This window comes from Microtus oregoni, unplaced genomic scaffold (genome assembly GCF_018167655.1).
Source record: "Microtus oregoni isolate MIOR12 unplaced genomic scaffold, Mior012 000002F_ref0000024, whole genome shotgun sequence".
Classification (NCBI taxonomy): domain Eukaryota; kingdom Metazoa; phylum Chordata; class Mammalia; order Rodentia; family Cricetidae; genus Microtus; species Microtus oregoni.
Window position 1 is genome coordinate 56,995,213 of NW_024543061.1, and position 21,009 is coordinate 57,016,221.

The following is a 21,009-nucleotide window of genomic DNA, read 5'->3' on the forward strand; positions in this document are numbered from 1 at the left end:
ATAAGGAATGAACTGTGGTACAATTTAGCCACTAACTGCCATGTCTTTAAAATAAAGTTTGTGGAGATCACAATGTTTCTGAAACAAAGCTCACCTCTTACCTCCTCTTTCTACGCAGCCTCTACACTAGCTAGGGAGAGAGCTCAAACTATATAGATCCAGGCTGTGTCCACCAGAGTCCATTCATAAAAACTACTATTCTTTCTTAAAGGGGCACTTCACCTTTTTATCTCGTACTTGAAACTGTTCCCATGAAACCGACTTTTTACTCTAAATATCTGTTCCATCAGCTTCCCTGTGAGGCCTCCTACATATTTCTTCACTAGATGTGCAATTCTCCACACAACCCCTCATCTTAACATTTTCCTGTGGGCCTTGGCGGCTCCTAGAACTGTTTTGTGCTAATTTCTTGTGTTTATTAGTGAAATTTCTATGTAAGCCTTGATTCCACAGAGCAGGCAGATTTTCTTCTGTTGGTCTACAAGTTACTTATTTAATTGCTAATTAAATATGCACATTTGGTCTACAAATATTTTTTATCCACACTTTTCTGAAATTCTATCGGGAACACATGACAAGTTGGTCCAGATTTGCAGATGACAGCTGCAGTTTTAGGGGCACACAGTCTGGGGCTGGCAGGGCTGGCAGCCTTCAGCTTTGTGTCCATTAGATCAAAGAACAAAAGGCAGTGCTTCCTCCCTAGACCTTCCTTAGCACTAGAGGAAGGCAGGCTTGACACAAAAGTCCCATCAAAAAGGAAGCCCTGCTAAAGCCAGTCAGAGTTCCCGGTAAGACACACCAGAAAGCTGACCCACCTTGGAGAGCTGCCGCCTGAGGCTAAAGCGCTGGACCATGGTCGTGAAGATCTCCTAACAAAGCGATCTACCCAGCCAGGGTATCTTTTTCTTCTTTTATTAAAACACAGCTTCTTGGGGAAGTCTCTGGCGGCACATTTGAAGGCTGACAGAGTTCGATGGATTCCCCACGAGTCTCAGCAAACTTGGAAGCACTTCATTGTTCTGCGGAGACAGCACAGCCTAGGAGAGGCAGGCGGGGCGGATCCCCAGCCCAGTGCCAGGCTCTCCCCGCACTTCCTGTATCAGCTGGAGGGTCCAGCCGTAAGGACCACCCCTTCCCCTCCCGCCAACCTTCAGGCAGGGTGCCGGGTGCCACCTGAGCCTCGGGTCTTAGCTCTTGAGGCCAAGGCTGGAGGTGGGTGGTGCCGGCTAGTATCGCATCATCTGCTGCCCTGTCCTGGAGTCAGGGCTCAGCTAGCACCAGGTAACCCCAGAGAATGGGAGGTGGGAGTAGTGGGGGAGAAAAGGAGGTGGGAGGCCAGCCTCTATCAGCTCCAGCTCTAAACGGAAACTCCTCCCAGCTGACTCGCAGCTGTGTGGCTTTGTCTAGCATAATTGGCTGAGCCTTTCCTCTTATTCACTGGGAGGCTCCTGCGGGAAGGAATGTCAGGTGCAGGGAGCATACTTGGATAGTGACTTTAACTTCAAGCCCAAGTTAAAAGCTAAGGTGGCAAGGTAGCCCCCAGAGTTAAATGTTCTCTTGCTGGCACAAAGTAATTTTTAAAAACTGGCACACATACCAAATAAACCAGTTTAAAGTGAATCAATACAGGTAATTGTTGCCAGTCTTCTTCCAAGTGAGGACAGAGCTTGTGGGCATCCATTGGTTCTATGCTTGCCATGTCCTCCACTGCTGTGAGCAGGGTTAGGTCCTGTACTAGGGTTGTACCCTTTGGTGGCCTGAACACCCTATGTACAATCAGAATTCACATCTGCTGTCCCACTGACTTCTCTCAAAACCCTTCTCAGGTTTGTGCTAGTGCCAGAACTTTTCAGATAAATCAGGAACCTTCTCTAAAACCTCAATATAATTCTGAGGAAATGAAGAGTTGTTATATTCTTCAGGCAAGAAAAGTAAGAAATTAATTTGAAAACAAAAGAAACGCTCTTCTTTTACTTGATGTCCTCTGCACTGGCTTTCAAATACGAACAAATTGGATGCAAGATGAACAATATTATGAACAACAGGATGCAAGATGCCTTCACCTCATCCTACTTAATAGGGTCTTTGGCATCACGGACAAGTTACATCAAATTCAAACAGCAGGATGCCAAGGTAGGCTCCAAAAGCTTATTGCACACAAAGTGAATATAAAACTGCCTCTTAAAAACTATAAATAGAAAAAAGGTTTGTATTGCTTAAACAACAACAGCAACAACAAAAACTTTCAAAGTTTGAAAGCAACAACTGAGATCAACTATGACTAAATAAGTGAAAATCGACCATATTTATGGTGCAGAACATGCAAATGTAACCTAACACTAAAACTAACAGATGAAAACAGCAGTTCTCAATCTGTGGGTCTCAACCCCTTGGGGGTCAAAGGATTGCTTAAGACCATGAGAAAATACAAACATTTACATTACAATTCATAGCAGTAGCAAAAAAAATCATTTTATGTTTGGGGGTCACCATAACATGAAGAACTGTATTAAAAAGTCAGAGCATCAATAAAGTTGAGAACCACTGGATTAAAACAATTTCAAGTGCAAAGTTGTCTAACAGTAAATTTGAGCTTTTTGTTATTTTTAAAATGGTTAAGTGGAGGTGTCAGTACTACCCTTTTCTTCTCACAGAAAATGAAATAGGGTCCGAAGCTGAGCTTGGTGGCCCACACCTGTAATCCCAACATACAGGAGATGGAGCAGAGGATCATGAGTCTAAGGTTAATCAAGACTATACAGTGAGACCCTGTCTCAAAGAAAAAAGTGTGTGTGTGTGTGAGAGAGAGACAGAGACAGACAGAGAGAGAGAGAGAGAGAGAGAGAGAGAGAGAGAGAGAGAGAATACCACACATGTATGGTCAGGAAACACAGGAATCTAAAACTAAGCCTATATTATGGCTATAAGATTCTTTCTATTCAAAAATAAGGAGAAATGGAAGCAAGAAAAAATGTCAAAAGATAATAGACAGTACACATTAAGTATTAATCATGAACTGAGGAGAGGAGGAGGCTAAATAGAGATTTAGTTCTGTAGTAGAGCACCCAGAACTGAGTAGAACTGGGCTAATAAAAAGAGAATAAGAATCACAACTGAACTGATGGTAGGAGTATAAATGTGTAATGTTCTAGAATTGAAGAGGACTTAGATTAGGAAGATCAAACTTGTTTGATTTTCTTGTGGAAACTCATTCGTTTTACTAGTAAAATAAAGTTTAATTATTTGATGCAACTAATTGTGTTAAAATATCATTATCAATGAATGTTACATCTGGCCCTTCATTTTAAAAAAAAAGATAATTTAAAACAGAAAACATCCTTAATTACCTAAGTCATTAGGGAAAAAAGTTACAATCTCTAAATGCGGCTTATTTTGAAGAATCAGAAGCTTTTTTTCTGATGAATAGACAAAGTTAACAAAATAAAAGCAAGAAAGAAACATAACCTAAACGAAAGTCCACAGCTTTATAATTTCTCTCTCACATTCTAGGAGTCAAATAACAATGCCTTTGTTTTTGTAGTTTGTTCAAAAAAATTGGCAACACTTTACAATCTCTATGGAAAAAGACAAAAATCCTTCATAGAGTGACAAAGGTCATTTGCCCTTTGTGAACTAGTTAAAGGTATGCACTCAGTTCCTGGAGCCATACACACATTAACTATGCGAATGACCATCACAGTATTTAAATACATTCTGAATGGTTCATAGATGTAGAAAACCATAGAGTCCATAACTAGAGTTCTAGTCATGACTAAAGAATATGAGCATCAATCACTTAGCAATCTTGTTTTCTAGTTGTCTTTGACATTTTGGCCCCAACTTCCAATATTTTCTCATTATTTGTCAAATAATCTATTTCTAAAGTTGGTAAATAATTGTGTATATTATCAGTTTAGGTGAAAAATCTTTTATGTTTTATTTATTATCATGGTAGAAAAAAATTATTCCTTCTTGTTTGTTTGTTTTTCAAGACAGGGTTTCTGCGGCTTTAGAGTCTGTCCTGGAACTAGCTCTTGTAAACCAGGCTGGCCTCGAACTCAGAGATTCACCTGCCTCTGCCTCCCGAGTGCTGGAATTAAAGGCGTGCACCATTACTGTCCGGTCTATTCCTTTTAAATCAATATCTGTAATACCACACTAGAAAAGCAACATGTACCTTTTTTTTCCTATTCATGTATAAATGTATAACAAAATAAAACTGAAGACTAGATGGGCATGGCACTTGCCTCTAGTCCTATCATTTGGTGAGGAAGGCAGGCATATCTAGGTGAGTTCAAGGCTAACTTGGTCTACTTAACGAGTTCAGGAACAACTGAGAACTTGAATTTCCACATTCCACATTCTAAGTAACAGCTGAGTTTACCTAAAGCCTGGCACAACTAAAAGTACTTTAGGTAGGGCTTCCTCACCTCTTTAGTAACCTGTCTTAGAACAGTTATATGAAATAAATTGTATTCTTCCAGTCACACTGTGGGTTTCAATCAGCTTTTATGATAATCCAATAGGAGTAACTACCAATTACTCAATAAAGTTGTAAAAATTTAATAAGACTTTATTATGCAATACTTATCATTATTTCAGAGCAAGCACTTCAAATACCAGACATTAAGGAGTGGAATGTAGCACACCCTTTACAAAGGAGGGTACAATCTGGGATGGTATTACACAACAGTGCTACTAGGGATAAGAGGCATAAAGAATGATGAAATTTGGGATAGAAAAGTCTGGAAGTCTGAGTCTTCAAGTTTTTTCAAGAATTATGTAAATGAGCAAAGATAAGAACACTCATGAGACAGCTTATGTTGGCATAGGTTTTTGAACCCAGCACTAGAGAAACTGAAGTAGGAGGGTCAAGAGCTCAAGACCAGTCTGGACTATGTGAGACTATGTCTTAAAAGAAGAGGAGTGGTGCCCCACAAGAATAGACAGGCATGAAATGGGCTGTTACATATTTGTAGAATGGGAATGTAAATGCTAAAAAAATTTAGTTGCTAATTTTAAATTTGAACATACATGTAGACTAATTTCTAAAAACTGTTGGGAAAGAAATATGATTCTTTACTGTCTGGCTTTCAAGCAAGATAAGAGAAAATCAACTTCCAAAAATCCTCATCAACAATGCTGCCAGTTTTAGGGTTTCTTATGTACTTTGATTCTAAAGTGATACAGATTTTTGTTATCTAAAAACTAATTTGCTGGGACAACCTCATATAGGTAAGAGATAAGATACTTTATCTAGCTGAAGTAAATAAACTTCTGTAGTTTGTAAAAAGCCAAGTAACTGCCAGTGTAAAACAGCACTGAAAGTAGCACAATTCATTAAGTAATAAGAAGTTAAATTATGTTCATGGCCCAAACCAAACCAACGAAAACCAAGTCCCTGGTTCAATCTGTAGCTTACTAGCTATAGCAGTTGACTTGACGAGCAGCCACACTTGCCAGGTAAAGTTATCATATTAGTGATCCCTTCATGCTCTTTAAGATACATTAAAGCAGTCTGATATTTTTGTTTTTAATAAAAGCAATGCTTGATGCTGGGCATGGCAGCACATGCATTTAATCCCAGTACTCAGGAGGCAGAGTCAGGCAGATCTCTATGAGTTTGAGGCCAGCCTGGTCTAAACAGCAAGTTCTGGAACAGCATGAATTATATAGAGATATCTTGTCTCATAAAACCCAATAAAGTAAAATAAAATAAAAGCAATGTTTGAAGTTCTGTTTCTCCCCTCTCCAAACCTCATAACATGCAATTACCTGATGTGAATGATAAAAGGAAACAAGGGAGAAGCAGAAAGCAGTTTCATAAGATACTGATGCAAGTGCGCGCGCGCACACACACACACACTCACACACAGTACATACAATTATATATATATATATTTCCTAAGACACTGTAGCTTTCGCTTATCCATTGGTCCTATCTGCAAACTCCCTGATCTTTCTTCTTAAATTTTACAAGTTCTTCTTTTCCATTGTAAGAATTAATTATTATTTTTGTTATTTATTTCTCATTTACAAATGGCTGCTTATGATTTAAAATATGTTTATGAAAATTTAGAAACTATATCAGGCTTAGTGGGGTACCCAAGTTATACCAGTACTGAAGAGGTTGACACAGGAGGATTACTGCCTATTCAAGACCAGCCTGGTTTATCCAGACAGTTAGAAGACAGCCTTTGCTATAGAGAACCTGTCTCAAAAAAATGAAGAGAAAGCAAATAAATAAAATTTCACAAAATTTAGACAATCAGGACATAAAGAACAAGATAAATTCACTCATAAACCAGTTAGAATATTGTAGTGATTTGCTAAATTTTCATTGGGGTTTTTAAATTTTTTAAATTTGCAATTAATTTTTGAAAATTTAATTGTTATAATCACCATTATCCATATCCTTTATTATGAATCTGTGTGTGTGTGTGTGTGTACTTACAAAATCATACAGTGTTATCTGTAGTCACAATTTGTTGGCTTGGCTTTTAAACCCATTTGATACTGCTATCTTCTCTAATTTCCTCCATCCCCAGTTCTTGCAGTATAAGCCAGGCTGACTAGCCCAGTCTTGCAAGTCTGTACCCTCCTACCTCACCATCCCAAATTGTGGGATTACAATCATGTAACTGGTTTGATAACCGTTTTTGGGAAAAAAAAAAAAAAACCTCAGCGGTCTGGATCAATTGGGGAGGTTAGCCACAGATAAAAATAATTTTAGATAAGGAAATAAAAGAGATCTGTTATACAACATGATGCTTAAAGTTAATAATAATAATTATTTTTCTGTAAAACAGAATTTTAATTTATCTGCTAAAATAGTAGCTGTGGTAAAATGTATGTTAATAAGCTGATTTTATCTATTCCACAATGTTTATCCATGTATATATATTTCAAAACACCAATGTATATGATAAAATGTGTAATTTTTGACAATTAAAATATAAAATATTGAGGCTAGGCGGTGGTAGCACATGCCTTTAATCCCAGCACATGGGAGGCAGAGGCAGGCAGATTTCTGTGAGTTCAAGGCCAGCCTAGTCTACAAGAGCTAGTTCCAGGACCAGCTCCAAAGCTACAGAGAAACTGTCTTGAAAAAGACTAAGGGAAAAAAATAGAATGTTGAAAGATAAAAATCCAATTTATTCTTAAGCCATTATTCTTAGTACATATGGTCTACACATTTTACATTTACCACTTTCTCATACTACCAAGTATCACATAGCATGGCCAGAGCAGTCTGTGTAGCTACTCTGAATGACCTCTAGAGTATTCCCACACTTCTGCTAATACAAACAACACTGCCTATACCAGTCTGCATAACAATTTTCTTCAGGGCTGATACTGAGATAGAATCCTACAACAATTTAGTTTTTCCAGAAGCCCCATCTACTTCAGTTCCTCAATTCAGTGCTTCTCAACTCAGTCATCTCTGGAAAACTGATCCATTGTGTACAGTATAATGCATACAGTTCTTATACGATAGTGTGTGCTACTTGGCTCCCTACTGTTACTTGGTTTCTCATGCATTAAGGTTGCTTCTCATACAAACTAAAAATGAGCACTTTGTGGGTTGAAGTGATGTGGTTAAGAGCACTGGCTGCTCTTGCAAATGACCTGGGTTCAGTTCCCAGAACCCACACAGTAGCTCACAAACATTTAGAACTCCAGTTTCAGGGGATCTGATGCCCTCTTCTGATTTCTGTGGGCACCAGGCATGCATGTGGTGCACATATATACATGTAGGGAATACACTTATACACATAAAATAAAAATAAATTTTTAAAAATTTAAACAATAGGGGCTGGAGAGATGGCTCAGTGGTTAAGAGCATTGCCTGCTCTTCCAAAGGTCCTGAGTTCAATTCCTGGCAACCACATGGTGGCTCACAACCATCTGTAATGAGGTCTGGCACCCTCTTCTGGCCTGCAGGCATACACGCAGACAGAATATTGTATACATAATAAATATTTTAAAAAATTAAACAATAAAGAAAAACACTTGGAAGGAATGCCTCATATTCTCCATTCCTCAACTGTACAGTGCCATACTGGACAACTAATACTTATGGAATGCTGGGAAATTCTTAAAAGAAGATAAGTGATGATTACTATCTTATGCTTTTATTACAGCAAAAAGAATAACATAAACTCTAAAGTTGTATTTTCAGTAGTTTCTATTTCATTTTATGTTTGTAGGTATGAACTTCACAAAGGAAAAAAATGAAATGGTGTACATAGGCTGAAATAATTCCTCTATAATTTCTTTTACTCAGAAATGTTGTGCTTGCTAGTTTTATGTGAACTTACTGGAGAGGAGATGATGTGGGGTTCCCCTCTGTATGCTGTACCATTGGTTAAAGAATATAGCTGTTTTGGCCTACAGCAGGGCAGAATTGAGTAAGGCAGAAATTTCAAGCAGAGAGAAATTTCAAGCAGAGAGAAATTTCAAGCAGAAATTTCAAGAAGGTGGAGTCAGAAACAGAACCACCGAAAAAGAAAGAGCCCATGGGAGCTTGGTGAAACCTTGCTGGTAGGCCACAATCTCGTGGTGATGCACAGACTGAGAGATGGGTTAGTTTAAAACAGAAGAGCTAGCTAGCAATACACCTAAGTGATTGGTCAAACAATGTTTTAATTAATACAATTTTTGTGGGATTATTTTGGGTCTGAGCAGCCAGAAATTAGCAAGCAGCTTCCAAGTACAAGGAGGGAGCTTCAATTGAGAAAATGCCTTTATAAAATTGGGCTGCAGGCAAATCTGTATGGCATTTTCTTAATTAGTGATTGATGGGGAGGGCCCAGTCCATTGTGGGTGAGGCCACCCCTGGGCAAGTGGTCCTGGGCTCTACAAGAGAAAGCGGGTTGAGCAAGCCATGAGAAACAAGCCAGTAAGCAACATTCCCCCACAGCCTCTGCATCAGCTCTGCCTCCAGGTTCCTGCCCTGTTTGAGTTCCTGTCCTGATTCCCTTCCATGACGAACAGTATTGTGGAAGGGTAAGTCTAATTAATCCCCTCTCCCAAGCTGCTTGGTTATGGTGTTTCACCACAGCAATAATAACCCTAACTAAGATAAATATATGGTGTAGGAGGTCCTGCTTTTGTGTTGCTTTCATTGGTTAATGAATAAAGAAACTGCCTTGGCTTAGTTGATACGGCAGAATTTAGATAGGAGGGAAGACAGAACTGAATGCTGGGAGGAAGAAAGACAGAGTAGGAGAGACGCCATGGAGCCACTAGAGTCAGACATGCTGTATTTTTCCCAGTAAGCCACTGCCAAGTGGCGATATACAGATTAATAGAAAGGCGTTAAATCAAGATGTGAGAGTTAGCCAATAAGAGGCTATAGCTAATGGGCCAGGCAGTAATTTAATTAATACAGTTTTTCTGTGTTTTTTCAGGGCTAAGCTGGGCGGCCAGAATGAACAAGCAGGCTGCTCCTCTTGCAACAAATTTATACAGGAATAAAAGTTCTTGGGCAATATTGATGTTTTAATACATTAGGGAGAGTAACATCTTTAAGATGGCATATGAGGAAGCCATGGGCGAGCCACCATTCACAGATTCAGAGCTTAAAATAATCTTAAGACTGTAAAGTCACTAGATTTTCTAGAGACCAACTTAGTTCTAACATCCAGAACACTGTAAAAACGAACAGTTTTTCAAGTAAAAAGAATAGGAAAACCTCTGATTTTGGTTTGCCTGTTCACAAATTTCCCTTCCAGATAGAAGAGGAAACCCCCAGATGGGATTAGAGTACATTATCCCAACATACACTACTGTGCAGGTTATAATACTCTATTATCAGAGTGACTTCCCCACACCTGGAGAAAAGCAGTACCTTCATCTCTGAAGATGAAACACAGAGAAGGATCTGAACAAGCAGGACTTGCTAAGGGTATTCTAGTTTGGTACCATTATATCACAGTCTTTATCCAATCCCAGGACTCCACCACTATCCACTTCTAAAGCCTGGCATTAAAAACACACCAGGCTTGCTGGGCAGTGGTGGTACACGCCTTTAATCCTAGCACTAGGGAAGCAGAGGCTGGTGAATCTCTGTGAGTTGAAGGCCAGCCTGGTCTACATAGTGAGGTCCTGGACATCCAGAGCTACATAGTAAAACCCTGCCTTAGGGGGAAGAAAAGGAAAGAAAAGAACAGAAAATATTAACAAACCAGCTTAATCATCCCTTTGGGTTTTCTTTTCTTTGGGGGAGGGTAGATCCAAAGTAATGCAAAATAAAAATTATGCTACTTAAATCTGTATACGTTTCTTACTCTGAAGGGTACAGAAAAGATGTTTTTTCTTCCTACAGGGTGACCCAAATCAGTGTGGACCTTGACTAACATCTGGCTTATTACCTAAAGTACTATTTTGTGCTATCTGACTTAAGCCACTGGCAGAAAGGGCACAAGAACTTTGAAGCCAGTGGAAAAGGGCAAACTAGCATGTTAGAATTGCAGTTTTGAAAGATGCCAGGAGAAAGCAAGAAATCAGAAAAAACTTGAGAAGCTCCAGCCTGCCTAATGGAAAAAGCCTTCTATGCAAGAAATTTGCCAAACACCACATAAGAATGATTAGAGTTCTGGCAATTTTATATCTTTAGTAATCTCTCTCTCTCCCTCACTCTATCTTTAGCAATCTTTCTCATTGTATCTCTTTAGCTATCTCTCCCTCCCTCTTCCTTCTCCTTCGCCCCTCCCTCCCTCCCCCTCTCCCCTACCTCTCTGGGCTTCACTGTGTAACAGCCCTGGCTGTCCTGAAACTCACTCTGTAGACTAGGTTGGTCTCAAACTCACAGAGATCCACCAGTTTCTGTCTTTGGAGTGCTGGAATTAAAGGTGTGTGCCACCATCACCTGCCTACATTTCTTTCCTTAAAAGTCTAGCTTGTCTGATTCCACCCTAGGTATATGGACTTTCTTTGGGTGGTGATGACATATTACCTCCTGGCCCTTATCTGTTTATCCAATCAGTAGAATCAAAATTTCTCAAGACAAAAACTTCCTTCCATTATTAGTCACACAATACAATGTACCAACTATTTATATTGCATCTATACTGTGCTAGATATTCTAAGAGGAAAGGATTTCAGTACACAAGAGATTGAAGCTGTATGCAAATGTTATCTATACCATTTATGTAAGGAACCCAAACACCTATAGATTTAGTGTCCATGAGGAATGACAAGGGGCTGGAGCCAATCACCTACAAATACCAAGGAACAATTGTAGTATATTTTCTATCATTAAGCTTTGGTTTCCCTCCTCTCCTCTCTTCTGTTCTGTTTCACCTTCCTCATGTTTCTCAATGTGATAGTCTGGCTATGTAGTCCAGGCTGACCATGTAGCCCAAGATGGCCATGAACAATCCCACACCTCCAGCTTTTGGAGTATAAAGACTATAGATCTATGCCACCACACTTAGCACTCTGTTTTTTATCTCTCCTTTTCAATTAAGCAGTTATATTAATTAAAACTTAACTTTTATTATCATTTACTAGAATTTTTGTATTGTTTGAGAGCTGCTTTGCAAATTACGATATACAATTTTAATTTCTTATGTTCTACCTTAACAATACCCCCAGATAACTAAGTCTTTAAAAAACAATGTAACTATAGTAGTGCATCCCTTTAATCCTAGTACTCAGGAGGCAGAGGCAGGCAGATCTCTGAGTTTAAGACTACCCTGGTTTACACAGTGAGTGCTAGGTCAGTCAAAGACACATAATGACACTTTATCTCAAAAAGAAAATAAATGATGTAATTCTTTTAATGACCCATTTACTATTGCATGTGTTTTATTTCTACAATGTTTTAAAACCATTTTAAAGATTCACAGCTAAAGAAATACACAGGAGGGATGGAAAGATAGCTCAGTGGTTAAGAGCACTGGCTGCTGTTCCAGAGGACACTGGTTTGATTTCCTCCACCCACATGACAATTCACATCATGTTGTACACAGAAATACATGCGTTTTACAACAGAGTGGTGCTCCAACGTGGTAACTAACGCCACATAAAACCTAAGAGGGCTTAAAAAGGAATTCTAGACACAAATATAGAGTTTAACAAGCTGTTTGCTGTTTGCTAGGGCATGCTGTAGAGAGATTTCCTGATTCAGCAATAGCAGCAGCAGAAAAAAAAAAAGCTGCGCTATTTTAAAACACAGCTTCCTGGGCTGCGCCGCCAGTACGAACTCCGGCTATACAACATTTCAATGGCTTTTGTGGGACCGGATGTTTGTGTGTCTGCTTGGGATCGGGAAGAAAGTAGCTGAGACCATGCCCTTGGCTCAGCTCTTCCTGCCTGGGCAGACAATGGAATCAGGCTTGGGCAGGCGGGAGAGCATGGCAGATTTCTGCCACCATATGGAGAGATGTTTCCAGGCTGTGCAGTGCTCTGCATGGTAGATTTGGCTGTAACTCAAAAAGAAAGAGTTTATGTGCTGAGTGCGGCTCCTACCTGGTGGCCCCAGAGCTAGCAGAAATGGTACATCCACCATTTTGAAATTGGAGAGAGGTGGAGCCAACATCCAGAACAGCCCACCACTCTGAGGCTCAGAGGCACAACTGACTCAGAGGCACAAGCAGCTCTGCCATGTTGGACTAGGCGGGGCAAGTCCGCAGTACCTGTTTTTGACCTAGGAATGTCACAGCTTAGAAAACAGACTATGCAACAGAACAGATTCAGACATAAAAGACCTCTAAATGGGTCATAGTGTTAGACATATGTAGGCTTGGGAGAGAGAAGAAAAAGAATATAGAGAAAAAAGTTAATGCCTTTAAGAAAAGGGTAAAGTCTTTAAAGAGACAGAGTACAGATAGTTATAGATTAAAAGAAATAAAGAAAAAATAAGCCACGTAAAAATGGAAAATTCACAGAGAGTTTGGATTCTGTATATTATTGTATTTTCTTTCAATTTTTGACTGTGAAGGAGTTAAATACAGAGAGACATTTCATTGTGTGGTCTGCTAAGCTAATCCAACATGTGTATTATAAAGCTACCTTGACTTCAGAATTTGGATCTAAGGATATGATGCTTTGGAAAAGAGGTTCTTCATTTGTTTTCACAGAGGATAAGACCCTGTGGATTGCTTCTATCCCAATATGGTATGATAGACCACGCCCTCCTGAAAGGTTGCCGTGAACACCTTCAGAAAATTATTTCACTCAACTGCCGACTGAGATGAATCTAGCACACAGGTTATACCATGAAAACACCTGAATAACAGCGCCCCATTCAGCACGAAGCAGTTTGGAGAGAAAAAACTGCACCCATATTCCCAAATATTGTTTATAAATGTTCTTTTACATTTAAAGGGGGATATGATATAGAGATGAATAATCTGCATTGGTATAAATCTTGATTTATTGATACAATTTTAAGGTCAATTTTGTTATATGTATATGCGTATTTCTAATCTTGATTAAGGTATTGTGATTGCGTAGTTTATTTAAAAATGTAATACATAATTAGGAAGTATAGGTTGTTAATGTATAATCATCAATAACAGTCAAGCTTGTCATGTTAATTAGATTTTCTAGATATATAGAGATATATTTCAGTTAGATAGGCATTCTTCATATCTTTCAAAGATTACAGAATATGGCATTTTAAATGTTTTAATAACTTAGGGCTTTTCATGACAATGAGACACATCAGCACTAATCTACTTCAATAGGAAGATAGGCATCGATAAAGCTCCTTAAGAGTTGGTTAGCCATTTGGGCAAGAAACTGCTCTTGCCTGGACTGTTGCATAAACTGGACACAAAGAACCCCAGAGAGAGGACTGCTTAACTTGCCTAAAGGTAAGATGATCCTTTGGGGTTCCTGCTTCATGAAAGAGTCTGCTAGACATTCTGCAGGACACAGAAGAAAGTGACTGAACTGTCTTTGAATTTTCTTGCTTCATGGAAATGTCTGCTGGATACTATGGACCTGTAGGCTGAAGATGGATGCCCCAATGGTACAGAGGAACTTGTAATATTATATCCTTCTGGAATCTTTGATGGATTTGAAGAATGGTTAGTTATACTATTCCTTTGTAATGATAAAATATAAAATGGATATAAATATTGTAACTGTAATTCTTGTTTTATAACTGTTTTGCTATTGTAATATAAAAGCCTTTCTTTTTTGTTTAAACAGAAAAAGGGGAAATGGTGTAGGAGGGTCTTCTGTCTATGTGTTACTTTTACTGGTTAAATAAAGAGACTGCCTTGGCCTTTTGATAGGGCAGAAAATTAGGTGGGCTGAGTAGACAGAACAGGATGCTGGGAAGAAGGCAGGCAGAGAGAGCAGCCATGAAGCTAGCCACCAGGTCAAGCATGCTGAATCTCTCCTGGTAAGCCACAGTCATGTGGTGATACACAGATTTAATAGAGATGGGTTAATCAAAATGTAAGAGTTAGCTAATAAGAGGCTAGAAATAATGGGCCAGGCAGTGTTTAAATGAACACAGTTTCTGTGTAATTATCTCAGGGCTAAGCTAGCCGGGCAGCGGGATACAGCCTGCCGCTCATCCTACTACACATGCAGGCAAACAAATCCACACAGATGAAATAAAATGGGGAGAGTGGATTCACAGGTAAACGGAATGCAGGATATACAAAATAAAGTAGTACTATGTATAATTTTAATTAAGATATTTGCTAAAATCCTATACAGGGCGACAGCCTGGCAGCTAGTATCCAGGAATATGAGGCAGTGGCCACATTGCCAAGCACTGTGCAGCTTGTGCAGCACATATGACTCTGGCACAGTTCTAACTTAGTTAGCACTGTACTCAGTAGGGGCTACAACTTTCCTATTACTTAGCATGAGGAATTCCTATTTGTCTTAGTCTTTCCTCCTACTATAATATTCCTATGATCAGAATGAATTTCTGCACTAGACAGGGTCTATTAACCTGGCTGCTAAGCCATCTTATTCTTTTAAAGCTGATCATATAAAATTATTTTTGTAGGTCCAAACTGCTCAACTATTGGTAATTTCATATGGTTCAAAGTTCAAGATGTAATGAAAGCCAGGCTTAAGGAAGAGAACACAGAAACAGCTCTAGCAGAAAGAAGTGAGAACATAGCTCAAAAGAAAACCCCTAGCCAGGAGGTGGTGGTGCACACCTTTAATCCCAGCACTCAGGAGGCAGAGGCAGGCGGATCTCTGTGAGTTCGAGCCCAGCCTAGTCTACAAGAGCTAGTTCCAGGACAGGCACCAAAGCTATAAAGAAACTTTGTCTCGAAAAACAAAAACAAACAAAAAAAAACTCACACACAAAAAGAAAAATCCTGAAGTCCATAAATGAATGACTTCTTTCACCAAACCAACATTGAGAAAACAGAGCCTGAATATTCACAGTCAAAATGTAAAATATCATTCTGTCATGGTACTCTCTAAAACAATGAAGAGAGAATTCAAGTTTAGGTATTTAGCAGAAAGAATCTAAGATAGAAGATAATCAACAAGTTACCTAGAAGTAATTAGTTGCTGCAGAAATACTGTCCTAGCTGCTTGAAGACATAAAAGGACTCTAGACTTTAGCATCTCTACTTCAAAACTGTGATTCCCTACATTTCAAAGGCTGTACATTAGCAGAAATGTGGGAACTAACTTGGATTAATAACACTATGTGACATTTTCTATATTTTTTCACTCTAGGCACAGCGAAGACCCAAGAGCAAGTTTGTGTCAAAGTCCTTTAAAGCTGGTCATGGTGGCTGGGGCATGCCTTTAATTCCAGCACTCTAGAGGCGGGAAGATTTCTGTGAGTTTGAGGCCAGCCTGGTTTACATAGTAAATGAGTTCTAGGACAGTCAGGTCTTATGTACAAAGACTCTGCTTCAAAACTAAAAACTAAAGTAAAAGAAAGGCTTCTCATCTTAGGTGATGGACTACACATGGGACTACTCAAATTATCTCAATTATTACCAAAATTTAACAGTGAAAAAGCATAAACCCACAAAGGCAAAGAGGACACAAAAAGATAGCAAAAGACAATAGATGTCAGCTGTCAGCAAGGTTTTTTTTTTTTTTTTTTTTTCCAGAGTCAGGTAAGTACTAGGCAGGGTAGCAGGTGTTATGGTAGAAAACAAGAAGCCAGCCAATCTGTTATAGTCTTATGTTGAGAACTGGGAGCACTGGAGGTTGCTTTAAAGGCAGGGCTGACTCAAATGATTAAACATATCAACTAATCATTTTAAAATAACTAAAGGTAATGTCCAGAGGTCTGCTATCTAATGAGATTGAATCAACAAACAAGAAAGATTCTAGGCAGACTCTAATCCTGCTGTGGGCTGGACTAAGGACAATGGAATTGGATCACAACAGAGAATTTCAGTATCTCTCCTGTTCTTTCAGAACCAGCATCCAGGCCCATTTGCAGCCTTCATTACCTATCACTCAAACACAAAAGTTAAGGGTTAAATGAAGGCGGCGGGGGGGGGGGGGGGAGAAAATGGGGGGAGGCACTTACAGATACTGAAACTTGAGGGCTTGAAAATAAAAAAAAAAGAAAAACAAACTGGCCTAATTATTCTATAACAAAAATCTACCAGTGTACAAAGCAAGAAAGAATTTCCTACACCATCTTAAAGGCCCTCTCAAGTGTGAGGAGAAAACCATGGTTGACCAGATATTTGAGACAAGTTTATACCATGAAAGACTAAAACAAGATAAGAGTGGAGACGTACACACTACAGGAAGCAAAAAAAAAAAAAATATTCCTGAAAGACAAAAACAAATTTATAAAATAACAAGTTTGCTTTAAAAATAGACAGAGCCAGGTGTGGTAGTGCACATCTTTAATCCCGTACTTGGGTGGCAGAGGGAGGCAAATTACTGAGCTTGAGGCTAGCCTGGTCTACAGAGTAAGTTCCAGGACAGCCAGGGCTACACAGAGAAATATTGTCTAGAAAAAAACAAAAAGTCAGATGACCCTCCCTCCTAAAAAAAAAAAAAAAATCACTTGAGATTAAAATAAGTTGCCTTCTGATTTCTAAGCATGTATATACACACATCAAGTAAATAAATATAGTTTTTTTAAAAAAAGTCTACGGTGAAATTATTTCTAATCCACAATTTAACATTAGCTAAGCTACCAATAAAGCGTGACAAAATACAGAAAATCAGAAATTGTTTTAATTTCTGCCCTCTTCTTTGTAAGCATTCTGGAGAACATACTTTAGAACAAACCAATGAAGGCAGAGGATGTCATAAAGAAAATATGGATTCTGTTATTTATTAACAGATTTTCAAAAAATTTCAGGACAAAGGGTTGCACCAATCTCACAGAGAAATCAATTCGGACTAGAAGAAAAGTGAGAGCTTCCAGAAATACATTTTCAAGAAAAAGACAAAACCAAGAAGAGACTATGATATTTTGAAACTACTGGAGAGATTTGTAGATCTTAGAATTTGTAAATAGCTAATAAAAATTATAAAAAATTTAAAGTAATAACTCCATGGACAGTGACAACTACATAAAAGGATAAAGAAATATATTCATATTGGAATGGCATTAACAGTATGCTGAGATTTAAAATTTAACTAAAACATGTATGGGGAGGGAGAGAGTAAGAAGCTAACTTATCATTTTCAGTCAAATGAAATTAGCAACATAAGCTAAGTTCTTTAGAAAAAAATTCCAGAACAAAGTTAAAGAAACAATAAGGATTTCTGAACAAAGTGGGGAATGGATAAGAGAAATTTTCACTTTAATTTCCAAAACTCAATAGGGGCTTAATTCCTTTTTTTACAAAACAATTTTATAGTGACAAATATATTAACAAAAATATACTTTCCCTGAAGTTAGATACACTGAAGAAAGACCTGTATGTGAGCATTCGGAAAACTAGATGGTAGTAAATAAGCCTGTGGAAATGTCTTCATAGGAAATAAAATAAAAACAATATATTCAGATACAGAAAGTGTCATGTTCCTAGTACTGATAAGCAAGTGAAGGATTTTTAACTAGTTGTTTTCACTAACCCTCTGAAGTACTAAGGTGCATATGGAAACAAGTTTTAACTTCTGTTTTCTACCTGTTCCCATGGCCAACCTGCATCACAGCCTTAGGGGTACAGTTCAGTCTTCCTCTGTCAAGGCTTTTCAGAGTCAAAGCTGTTATGAATTTGTGTGCCAATCTATAAATCCCCACTATGGTGCAGCAAATTCCAGTGACATAAAGCCATGAGCAAAACACAAAGGGCACACATATCGTCAGCAGCATGCAGATCCAAAGCAGGTGACACTGTGACCTACATTCTCCTCAGCTCTAATCAGCTTAGAAAACCTTTATTCCCAGGCTCACAAAGCCAACCTTCTGACAGAGAAAACAGCACTAGTCTGTTCTCTTTATGGTGAGAAAATCAATCAAATTCAGAGGACACCATACAGTCCTTGAGGCATACATTTCTAAAAGGATCAATTAATCTAGTGAATATATGGCATCTAAGGAAAATGGAAGATAGAGGAGCATTTTATTAAGGAGAAATGCTTTGACATAGTCACACTGACATAACAAACCTATGTACATACCTATCTTCTGTGCTTTGTATCACCACAAAAGAGGACAGCCCTATGAAGCAGGCTATGGTTTCTACATGAAGTGTTCCCTATAGGCTTATGCTTGGAATGTCTGCTGCCCAGCCGATGGAAGATTAAGAAAGACTGCAAAGTTTAGGAAATGGGATGTGGCTGCAGAAAATAGGTTATGGGGATAAGCCTTTGAGGTATATTATAACCCTGACCCCCTACTTTCTAGCTCCATTTTCATTCTACCATATAATAAGCTCCTCTGCCAGTTTCCTGCAGCCACAACATTCTAACCATACACACAGGGCTAAGCAAACATGGACAGAACTCTCTGAAACTATGAGCCAAAGTATTTCCTTTTCCCGTAGATTGTTTCTGATAAGAATTTTTCATGGCAGTGAGAAAAGTAACTCATTTGAATATTTCAGCCTAGAAGAATGTAATAGTTGTAAGCTGATGAAGTGGCTAATTGGGAAAGGTACATACATACCATCAAACATGGCCATTTGAGTTCAATCCGAGGAACCCACGGTAGAAGGAGAGAAGTGACATCTGCAAGCTGTCCTCTAACCTCCACGTGTCGCATGTGCAGGTGCATGTCTGCACTCATGCACACACACACATAATGCACTTATAAATGACTGAATGTATAATTATGTTGACAGCCACTATAATTAGGAGAATATAATAACATCATTGATAACCTTATACAAAAACAGATGTTCTATCCTATGCTGTAAAAAGATCGTTTCAACATCCATTTGCACAGTGGCCTTATATACTGTGAGATTTTTGTTGTTGTTGTTAATAAACCATGTGAACTCTAGAGGATTATGTATGTTCTAATAGGTTTCCATTAGACTGGAGTTCTAGAAAACACATGCCCAGAGGATGTATGTGAAGGAGACAGGAATTATATTCTGTCTGAGCAATGCACTCCTCCACAGTTCTGTTTCTTCTGAAGAGCTGCTTAGAAGCAACATACTTAGAAGTTTTTCTTATCTCATGCTCACTCATGTTACTGCTATTCACTTGATGAAGAAATGTGCTAGAGAAATGGAAATCTTCTCTGAGATCTTTCCCACAAAGGCAAGACTACTTAGCTAGTTTGGGTGATTCTTAGTATCCACATTCACTGAGATAGAAGAATTTTGCCTCTGTGTTGACATGAGAAAGAATGGAGCATTTTATATACTAGGAAAAAAGAAAACAGCAACACACTCCGCTCAGGCTGCCACTCCAGCACTGTGCTCACATCCATGACACTCATATCAGTTCTTGGCTGGTGCTCAGTTTTCTTCTAACAGTTTCTATTCTAGCTAATCTTGATTTTTCTGGCTTTTATAAAACAATTACCCCCCCCCCCAAAGGGAATGCACTAAGTGGTTTTTAAGGTGATACATTCTGAACATTAAAATAAGATTACAGAACTGAGTTGGTAGCATGCTTGCTTAGCATTCACAAGGCCCTGGGTTTGATCCCGAGAAATGAATATGCCAGCTGTGGTGATGCATGCTGGTAATCACAGCATTTTGCAGGTTGTTACAGAAAGTCATCCTCAGCCTCACTGGGAGTTAGAGAGCAGCCTGAGCTAGAGATTAATTTTCAAAAATAATAACCAAACAAATAGATACAGAGCTATGTATATAACTTAGTGATATACAGAGGCACTAGATCAAATTCTCAGACCATAGGAGTGGGAAGATGAATTACAGAGTATTCCTAATGAAATAATACATGTCAGAGGGAATTAAAACAAAATGAAAGTCATTTACTAAATCATCTGTGCTATTAAATATTTATCTGTTCACTCATTCTACCTGGATTTTAGGTATGCTTTTCTTGGGGTATGGAGACCATAATGAAACAAGACAAACGATGAAACTCGAATAACACAACTTACTAATATGCTTATTCTCTTGTACAATCAGTTCAACAGGCTTGCAGGAGTTTTATGACTTTTTCCTATGGGAAGATAGCTTAAAAATTTAGAAAGCACATTTTTGAGCAAAACGAAAGGAGTTCTAAGTAGAAGACATGCACAAAGACACCAGTTTCCCAGTGTACTTAGAGGCAGCTCTTTATTTATAACCTAACTCTGGTGCTCAAGCACTCACCCTGTGAACATCTACCTAGCTAGGGTTGGGGAATCCTGAAGGATCCAGAGTCTATTTAGCCCAGCAGTCTCGTAATAGTTATGGATATGTGGTTCCAAGCCTTTATTGGGTGAACTCTAGGCTAGAACAGACCTTCAGGCAGCCTTCCCCCTCTAGCTGTTTGAAATCTGTTTTGGGATTGTGGTAATTTCTGTAACCACTAAGGCTTTTCATAATATCCAAAAATTCCTTGGGAGGAAATTATTCTTTTCATCTTGGTCTAAATACTCATCACTATGCATCACAATATAAAATCAATGAGATGTGGGAAAAAACTACAACTTCCACATTTTTAAAAACTCTA

The 21,009-nt window shown here is 38.6% G+C and overlaps 1 protein-coding gene across 2 annotated transcripts in view; it reads right to left on the reverse strand.

The window, feature by feature from the left end:
• Tmcc1 (transmembrane and coiled-coil domain family 1) overlaps nt 1–21,009 on the reverse strand; it is a 139,432-nt gene that overhangs the window by 101,423 nt on the left and 17,000 nt on the right. The window contains exon 1 of one of the 2 annotated variants that reach the window (XM_041632960.1): nt 816–943. The exons of the other annotated variant lie outside the window; for it this stretch is intronic. Coding sequence (XP_041488894.1) covers nt 816–854 — 39 coding nt within the window. The 5' untranslated portion in view covers nt 855–943. Of the gene's footprint in view, nt 1–815; nt 944–21,009 lie in introns of those variants that run through there. 2 annotated transcript variants of the gene reach the window in all.